The 10,262-nt window shown below is 39.6% G+C and overlaps 1 protein-coding gene across 1 annotated transcript in view; it reads left to right on the forward strand.

The window, feature by feature from the left end:
- The window catches only part of LOC106869894 (protein DD3-3), a 33,776-nt gene that overhangs the window by 7,438 nt on the left and 16,076 nt on the right, over positions 1-10,262 (forward strand). Inside the window, exons 2-8 of the mRNA XM_052973241.1 lie at positions 1,938-2,099; positions 3,643-3,720; positions 3,841-4,009; positions 4,809-4,991; positions 6,083-6,269; positions 7,584-7,747; positions 9,709-9,859. Coding sequence (XP_052829201.1) covers positions 1,944-2,099; positions 3,643-3,720; positions 3,841-4,009; positions 4,809-4,991; positions 6,083-6,269; positions 7,584-7,747; positions 9,709-9,859 — 1,088 coding nt within the window. The 5' untranslated portion in view covers positions 1,938-1,943. The remainder of the gene's footprint in view (positions 1-1,937; positions 2,100-3,642; positions 3,721-3,840; positions 4,010-4,808; positions 4,992-6,082; positions 6,270-7,583; positions 7,748-9,708; positions 9,860-10,262) is intronic.

A 10,262-nucleotide genomic window follows, 5' to 3' on the forward strand; every position in this document is an offset into this window, starting at 1 on the left:
GCTTATAAACACCTTCCACGCTGCAATTGTTTTTGTTTCAGCACACGATTACAGATCAGGTCACGTGCTATGCAAATATATCTCTAAAATTACTTTGTGAAAGAAAAGCGAGTTGTCTCCCCTACCCTGCAAAGCCTTGATTCCCAACCTGTGATCCGCGGACCCCTGGTGGTGGAAGTTGTCTCAAACTGCTTTCATCGTGACCGAGCAAACCTATTTAAAAAAAAAAACAACATTCCAACCAAGATGATTTTGCTGGTTATATGTACCTTGGATAACACTATCCAATGGAACTTTTTATGACATTCATGTAACAAGTGGGATTTGGTTGTTGTTTCTAGCAGATTAAAAGACTTCGTAGACGCTTCCTCTTTGACATAACAAAATTATCGAGCATAAATTAATTATTTATCTTTTACTTGTTTCACTCATTAGACTGCGGCCATGCTGGGGCACTGCATCGAAGAATTTGGGTCAAACAACTCGACCCAGTACCTTATTCTTTTACTTGTTTCAGTCATTTGACTGCGGCCATGCTGGAGCACTGCCTTTAGTTGAATAAATCGACCCCAGGACTTATCCTATCGGTCTATTTTGCCGAAACGTTAAGTCATGAGGACGTAAACGCACCAACATCGGTTGTCTCACACACACACACACACACACACATATACGACGGGCTTCTTTCAGTTTCCGTCTACTAAATCCACTCACAAGGCTTTGTTCGGCCCGAGGCTGTAGTAGAAGACACTTGCCCAAGGTGCCACGTAGTGGGACTGAACCCGGAACCATGTGGTCGGTAAGCAAGCTACTTACCACATAGCCACTCCTGCGGCTATATAGTTTAACTCCTGGATTTTTGCACCTATTAGACTAAGGGGTTTGTTTTTAGGGGTTTTTTTTTTTTGTCTTTCTGATCTGGAGTTAAACTATATATTATTTTCTACTCTAGGCAAAGCCCAAAATTTTGGGGAAGGTGGGGCCAGTTAATTAGATCGACCTCAGTATGCAACTGGTGCTTCATTTATCGACCCCGAAAAGATGAAAAGCAAAGTCGACCTCGGCGGAATTTGAACTCGGAACGTAAAGACAGACGAAATACCAGTAAGCACTTCGCCCGGCGTGCTAACGTTTCTGCCAGCTCGCCGCCACAGTCAAACTTTATACTAATCCAAGTCTCTTGGTAACTAAACACACTAAACAGAATAAAGAGTTGCCTCCCCTGAACTATAGTCGCTTATAGTTTTCGTAACATAGTTGAAGCTGGGGAAACGATTACATAAGAGGCGGACCTGCAAATTAGCGCCTCTCGCTCTTTATGTCTTTATAATTTTCTGAGAAATGCAGACTTTTTTATGAAATTTTGCAGCAGTGTGCTTTCGAGAGTGTAGATTACAATTTCGTTGATAAAAATTTTTCGCCTTGTCTTGACATGTTGTGATAGGTGTAATGACTGTTTGCTTTATACAAACATTGGCATTCATTTCTAATCTTCCACGAGAACGTGCCTGGCCATCAGGTAATATTACTTTGCTTACAAACCAGTATGGGTTGGTGACAGGAAGGGATTCTGGCCATAGAAAATCTGCCTCAACAAATTCCATCTGACCCATGCAAGCAAGGAAAAGTAGACATTAAAATGATGGTGATGTACAGTAGTAATGTGAAATAAATTGCCTTGCTCAAGGACACAACTTACTGCTTGGTATAGGACTTGAACCCCTGATCTAACCAATGTTAAAATCATCATCATCATCATCATCATCATCACAACAACTGACACATGACTCCCTGTACTGATGTCGTCTCACTTCATAGTGGTTGGTTCATACCACATGTCCCTTGGGAGGGGTGTACCATTTCCACTACAACAGATTCCCGTTCATAATTGTTGAAACATATTTGTTTATATGATTAATTTGTTATCTTTTAATTAGAGAAAGATGTCGTTAAAGTGTGCAATTTCCTGCCTGCTGTTATTTGCTATCATCACAGCAGTGAACTCTGACATGTTCTCTCAAAATCCCCGTGGTTCCAATAACAGACTCAATGAAAACACAGCCCAACGCAAAGAAGCAAACCGTTTGTTTGACTCTCAGGTAGAAACACTCTTCCTCTTCAGTTCACTCCTGCACTTCTTTTGTTGTACTTTTGTTGATTTATTATTATTTTTTTAGGTGAAGCTGATGCTGCAAAAACAAAAGAAAATAGTATACAGTAATCCGTCACTATATCACGGTTCACCTATCGCGGTTCACCTATCACTGTTCACCTATCACTGTTCACCTATCACAGTTGGTGGCGGCAGCAGTGGCATTGTTGTTGCTGATGGTGGTGGTAGTGATGGTAGTGGTGGTGGTGGCGGTGGTGGTGGTGATGATGATGAAATCAACAACAGCACTTATTTTTTTAATCCTGGTATTTATTCTATTGGTCTCTTTTGCTGAACCGCTAAGTTACTGGGACATAAACACACCAACACTCTTTGTCAAGTTGTTTGGCAGGGAAAAACACAGACATGAAGACACACGCGTATACATATACGATGGGCTTCTTTCAGTTTCCGTCTACCAAATCCACTCATGAGGCTATAGTAGTCTCATGAGTGGATACAGTGTCCCGACAAGAGGCTGTAGTAGAAAATACTTGCTGATGGTGCCACACAATGGGACTGAACCCAGAACCATGCTTCTTACCACACAGCCATGCTAGCACCTACATCACTCTATAGTCCAAGACTTTATCATTTCCTGTACTTCTTTGGTTCTATGTTTAAGAGTTCTATATTTCAGAGAATATCCGTCAAATGTAAATAATGTAAATAATGTTCTTTGGTCTATTTGTGGTAAACATTTAATGTTTTATTCTCTTTATCAGAATATTATTAAAGAACTGAATAAGACATCGAGCTGGCAGAATCGTTAGCAAGCCTAAGGTGAAATGCTTAGCAGTATTCTGCCAATCACTACGTTCTGAGTTCAAATTCAACTTTGCCTTTTATCCTTTTACGGTCGATTAAATAAGTACCAGTTGAACACTGCTCTCGATGTAATCGACTTAATCCCCTCCCACAAGCTGCCGTTGTGAGCACATAAAAAGCACCATCCGAATGTGGTCGATGCCAGGTCTGACTGACTGCCCCCCCCCTCGTGCCGGTGGCATGTAAAAAGCACTCTCTGAATGTGTTCGATGCCAGTACCCACTGATTGGCTTCTGAGCCGGTGGCACATAAAAAGCACCATCCCAATGTTGCTGATGCCAGTACCCCCTGACTGGCCGATGTGCCAGTGGCACGTAAAAAGCACCATGCGAATGTGATCGATGCCCACCTGACTGGCTCCTGTGCGGGTGGCACATAAAAAGCATTATCCAAACATGGTCGATGCCAGTGCCGCCTGACTGGCTCCTGTGCCACTGGCATGTAAAAAGCACCCACTACACTCTTGGAGTGGTTGGTGTTAGGAAGGGCATCCAGCCGTAGAAACCATGCCAAATCAGATTGGATCCTGGTGCAGCCTCCTGGCTTCCCAGACCCCAGTCAAACCATCCAACCCATGCCAGCATGGGAAACTGATGTTAAATAATGATGATGATGATGATGATGACGATGATGATGATAAATATTTTGGTTTTTCTCTTCAGAACAACAACAAAGGTGGTTACAATGTTGGTGATGCCACAAACAATGCAGCAAAGAAGATCGAAGATCAATATCAAATGGTGAGCAGAACTTAATGAGTTTTTATCTTGTTACTTTTTTTTTTATGCTAACTCATTTAGGAAACAAAATGAGAAGCCCTTTCTTATTTTATGATCCCTCTCCCTTTCTTGTTGTTTCAGAAATACTTCCAGAGTGCTTCCATATCAAGAACGGATCCAAAGAAAGGCAACACCTTTCTGAAACTGGAATGGGTCAACCAGCATGGTTGTGGCGTAGATGATGAGATGGACCCAAACAAGAAGCGGTGTAATTTGGTCCTGCAGTACATGTGTCAGAAAATGAACCCTGGTCAGTTGTTTCTTAATAATAATAATAAAAATAAGGCCTGTAAATTTGGCAGGGGGGTGCCATGGGGAAAGTTGATTACATTGACCCCATATGAATAAGTTTATGTTAGAGTGAATGAATTTGTAGCTTAAAACATGAATGAACTTGTATTTGGAAGTGCATGAATGTATATCAACATGGATGAGTTAGTAAATATATAATATATTAAATTTGTATTCTGTTTCATATTTGTTATTTCTGAATCAAAGTTAGTTGGAGGAGAAAAAAATAATTAGAGGAACAAAAGTAAGTCTTAAACTATAAACCGGGATAATATAGAAATGTTAGCATTTATTGATATGAAAGCCTTTAGCTATGAAATTACAGATGATGTAAAAACAGTCTAACAATCTGTCAAGTAAGCAGAATAATAAATGAGATTCTTCTTACAGACATGTTGCAGATGTAACTGTCTCCTTTTCAAATTAACTGCAACCTTAATTTTCCAGCTACACAGGCAATTAATAATTTAAGTTGCCATATGAAACACTAACTTTGCAGGAAGTAAAATAAATGGTTTCCCTTGGATTTCAAATATGTTAATTTTCTGTTTCCTTGAGAGAAGAGAAAATTTTCACACCATCTATAATTCCACAACTAAAGACTTTAAATAAATATCTGTAGATGTTCCTACATTTTACATACTTCGGGTAATGTATTTTATGCTGTGTTCAATATGACTATATACTGTTTAAAAATGATTATATCATTATTATTATTAATAATAATTAATGATTACTCAACAATAATTATATTACAGATGATAAGCTTGACACACTGAGAGATGGAGTGAACACTAATAAACAAAATTTCAATGAGAATCAGGCAAATCCCAAGAATCATCAGGAGAGTAAAAAATTTAAAAATATCGTTAATATGAACTCTGGCCTTCACGAGAGCTGGGACTGGTATGACAAATGTTATCAACGTGAACGAAATAATGGTAAGTTTTGGTAGTTCCCTATTTTCTGCTAAGATCTTTAAATGATTTATTTTTACAACTAGGTAAGCAAAGTCATTAAAAGTTAAATGCCTTTAGAAGGATTAAAGCCACAGCTTCACACCATTGAAAATATATGAACTGTTGATGTTTCATACAATAGGCAAACACCTTTAACAGCTCAGCCATCTGAATTCTTTAGATTTCTTTCCTTAATAAATAATAAAACTAGCAGAATCTATGGCCCAAGGCTATAGCAGAAGACACTCGCCCAAGGTGCCACGCAGTGGGACTGAACCCAGAACCACATGGTTGGGAAGCCCTTCATAATGTTTGATTAAGTTAAAGATTTTTGGTTAAGTTTTCAATTTCATTGAGGGTGCATATCATACTAGTTAGGCTGTTGCATTCACAATCTCAAGATCAGGATTTCAATTCCCAGACCAGACAGTGTATTGTCTCCCTGGTCCATCACTCCACTCAGCTGTAGATGAGTGACTCTTTAATGGATCAGCAGCCAGTTCAGTGGGGAATATTATGATCCCAATCACTTATACAGCTTGGAAATTGGGTAACTGGTGCTGTGAGTCCTAGGACTCAAGGTTGTAATTTTCCAGGAACTCGTCATCATCACCATCATCATCATCGTCGTCGTCGTCATCGTCATTTAACATCCATTATCCATGCTGGCATGGGTTGGATGGTTTGATCAGAGCTGGAGAGCAGCACCAGGCTCCATTGTCTGTTTTGGCAAGGTTTTTATGGCCGGGTGCCCTTCCTAATGCCAACCACTTTAGAGAGTGTACTGGCTGCTTTTTGTGTGGCACTGACACACACGCTTTTGACATGGGACAGGTACCAGTTCTTTGACACGGCTTTCACGTGACACCAGCACCAGTGCTTTTTATGTTTTCTCTTTCTTCAAATTTCATTCCATAGTTAAGTTTGTTTAACGCATTACACTCAAGCCTGTTTTGTTATAATAAAGATTTTGATTTCATCTTCAACTGTATTCCCACACATGTTACCTTTAATTACATTTGAGATGATCACCTTTATCATATTTCTTTATTTATTTTCTCAACACATTTCAGGTTTATTTACTGCTGACCAAAACTTGAATAATAAAAATGGTTATAAGCGAGCCACTCAAACTCGTCAGAATGCTGGTGGTGGCAGAAGTGGTTATGAATGTCCAGAGGAGAGAGATTACTATCCTTACTGGCATCCAACTCCTTGGCTTGATATTGTTGTCTTTGCTCAAAAATCTAACGATTGTCAGTAAGTGATGTTTATTCAATTGTTATTTGCAGATTCGTGTATGACTGAGTGGTCAAAAAGTTTGCTTTTCAACTACTAGCCACATCACCAAAATAACCTCCAAATGCAGATGTCTCGCAGGATGGATCTTATGAGCCTTCACCACAAGAGAACCAGTAATTATGCTGATTCTATGGAAAGCTCTATTTCTCAGCAGATTAGATTACTGGCCACAGCTTTCGTCTTCAAACTCATCTTGTCTTGTACAAGAGATTGAAGGGTTACAAAGAACATTCATGAGTAAAATCATCATCATCGTTTAATGTCCGCTTTCCATGCTAGCATGGGTTGGACGATTTGACTGAGGACTGGTGAACCAGATGGCTACACCAGGCTTCAATCTGATTTGGCAGAGTTTCTACAGCTGGATGCCCTTCCTAATGCCAACCACTCCGAGAGTGTAGTGGGTGCTTTTATGTGCCACCAGCACGAAGGCCAGTCAGGAGGTACTGGCAAAGGCCACACTCAAAATGGTGTATTTTACATGCCACCCGCACAGGAGTCAGTCCAGCGGCACTGGCAACGATCTCACTTGAATGACTTTTCACGTGCCACTGGCACAAGTGCCAGGAACATGAAGCTGCGGCACAAGTGCCAAGCCTCGATTCCTGGGAATGTCTAAAAGCTCTGCGTCTCTGTGTCTCTGCATCCTTCCATACTTGTTTGGTGTTGCTGAAGAAATAGAAAGCTGAAAAGTGGTTTTTAATTGATTTACATCATTTGTATCGAATATGTGTAACATGTACTGAAATTATGAGGCCTGATCAAAAAAGTATCAAGGCTGGTACTATAAAAAGAAAACTACAACAATATCAATTCTCCTTCAAAATAGTCCTCTTCTGAAGCTGCACACTGTATCCAACATTGTTTCCATTGTTGGAAGCATTCCTGGAACTCTTGTTTTGGGATAATGAGCAGCTGCCTTGTCACATTCTGTTGGATCTTCTCAGCATCTTGAAGTCTTGTTTAGGTCTTACACTGTGAAGACTGAGCCTTGACTTCAGGATCATAGCCATAGACCCATAATTCATGACCTATTATGTTTTTAGAAAGGTGATCCTGTGCAGCTGAAACCCAATCTTCTAAACACTCTATTTCCAAGCATTGCTAGAAAGAACAGAAGCACGTGAGAACATTATAACTTAATGTGCACACAAGACAGAGTTCAGGATCAATTTGTGATAAGGGGCTTCACTTTGCATATTTTAGCTCTGTTACCATAGCAATAGTCCTGATACTTTCTGATAAGATCTTGTATTTTGATTATGTTTGCAGAAGTTACCGTGATAAAAGCTTCAATAAGCATAATTATGGAGAATGTGTAGAGTTTTACCCAGATAAGTCAAGAAAATGTACATCAAGATGGAACAATAAAGCAGATTGTGAGAAAAACAAGAAAACTTGGGTTGAGTTTTCTAGTTACCTTGAGAAAGCACCACGTAAGTAGATATAATTGATGCCATTTACCTGTGTCTTCTGCTCATTTCTGTTGTTGTCTAATAAATATACATGAACACAGGTGTGGCTGGGTGGTAAGAAGCTTGCTTCTCAACCACATGGTTCTGGGTTCAGTTCCACCACCATGTGGCACCTTGAGCAAGTGTTTCCCACTACAGCCTGGTACCAACCAAAGCCTTGTGAGGTGGTTTGGTAGATGGAAACTGAAAGAAACCTACTCTGTGTGTGTGTGTGTGTGTTTGTCTCCCACCACCAATTTATAACCAATGTTGATTTTTTTTTTGTATGTCCATGTAACCTAGTGGTTTAGCAGAAAGAGACTGATAAAATACCAAACTTAAAAAAAAAAGTATTGGGTTTGATTCATTCAACTAAAATTCCACTGTGGCACCTTGGGTAAGTGTCTCCTACTATAGCCTCAGGCCAACCAAAATCTTGTGAGTGGATTTGGTAGATGGAAACTGAAAAAAGAAGCCCATCATATATATATATATATATATATATATATATATATATATATATATATATATATATATATATTTGTGTATGTGTGTTTGTATTTGTAAGCCCCATCACTTGACAACCTACGCTCAAGTGTTTATGTCCCCGTAATTTAGCAGCTCTGCAAAAGGGATCTCTGGAATAATTACTAGGCTTACAGAGAATAATTCCTGGGGTCGATTCCTTTGACTAACACCCTTTAAGGTGGTGTTCCAGCATGGCTGCAATCAAATGACTGAAACAAGTAAAAGAATAAAAAAAATATAAATTGATATAATTCCTTGCTGTACAACTACTATGACATCTCTCTATAACCACTATGACATGTCCCTATTATCACTATGTCATGCCTCTACAATGACTACGACAAACCTCTATGACAAACCTCTATTATAACAGGTTTCCAGCTATCATTATGATGCATCTCTACTATCATTATGACATGCTTCTATAATCGCTATGACATGTCTTGTTTGATTCTATGACTTCATCTGTATAGCTGCCTTGTCATAATTGTGTTAATATAACTTTATTCTTAGGGCAGTGAGCTTGCAGAAACGTTAGCACATGGGGCGAAATGCTTAGTGGTATTTATGAGTTCAAATTCCACCAAGGTCGACTTTGCCTTTCATCCTTTTGTGTTTGATAAATTAAGTACCAGTTGCATACTGGAGTCAATCTAATCAACCAGCCCCGCTCCCTAAAAATTTCAGGCCTTGTGCCTAGAATAGAAAAGAATACAACTTGAGCCTTCAAGGCGGCGAACTGGCAGAAACGTTAACATGCTGGGGGAAATGCTTAGCAGTATTTCATCTGCTGCTATGTTCTGAGTTCAAATTCCACTGAGGTCGACTTTGCCTTTCATCCTTTCGGGGTCGATTAAATAAATACCAGTACTGGGGTCGATCTAATCAACTTAATCCCTTTGTCTGGCCTTGTTTGTCCCCTCTATGTTTAGCCCCTTGTGGGCAATAAAGAAATAAATATAACTTTATTCTTGAGCTGTGTCATAACCTCTATACTAGCCTCTCTGTGTTCACTCAATTAGCTTCTTCTTATCATTCTATGTTGCCACCACCACCACCACCACTGACATTATCCACACCACCCACATTATCCCCTATCCCCACCACCAAATTCACTACAAACACTACTACCAACATCACCACCACCACCATCATCAAGACCATCACCACCAAAACCACCTCCCACCACCATCACCGTCACCACAACACCATCAACACTAACATCCCCACCATCACCAACACCACTACCACTACCAATATCATCATCACCACCACCACCACTGTCACCACCAACACCATCAACACTAACATCACCACCGTCACAAACACCACCACCACCACCACTGCCACCACCTTATTCATTATTCAAATTAATAAATAATTCCAGAGTATTAATCTACCAAATTTTCTTCCAGAATATAAAACTGCTGAAGAATGCAAGAATGCTAAATCAAAAGTCCATGTGGAACATTTATGGGGTCTTCCTTGGGACACCAAAAATATCAGCCACAAAGAATGTTTGGTGCGTGCAGATGCTCCAGAATGTCACAAGGCTGCTTATTCTCGGTAAGTTCTAATAAAGAATTATGGTTTTTTCTTTTATTTTACATAGGTGCAGGTGTTGGGCAAAATAATGGAAACACCTTAAAATTTCAAGCAAATTTATTTTAATATGGGGTAGGACCGCCTTTGGCAGTAATTACAGCTTGAATTCTACGAGGTATGGACTTGTACAAAGTTTGAATTGTTTCCAAAGGAATTTTTGTCCATTCTTCAGCTAAAACAGTCTCCAGTTCTTGTAGTGATGATGGTGGATGATATAGACTCCTTGCTTGTTTTTCTAAAATGTACCATAAATGTTCAATAATATTGAGATCTGGGGACTGTGGTGGCCACATAAGATGTTCATCTTCACTAGAATGTCCCTTGTGCCATTCAGTAACAACTTTAGCTGTGTGAATTGGTGCAT

This window comes from Octopus bimaculoides, chromosome 1, assembly GCF_001194135.2.
Source record: "Octopus bimaculoides isolate UCB-OBI-ISO-001 chromosome 1, ASM119413v2, whole genome shotgun sequence".
Taxonomy (NCBI): Eukaryota; Metazoa; Mollusca; class Cephalopoda; order Octopoda; family Octopodidae; genus Octopus; species Octopus bimaculoides.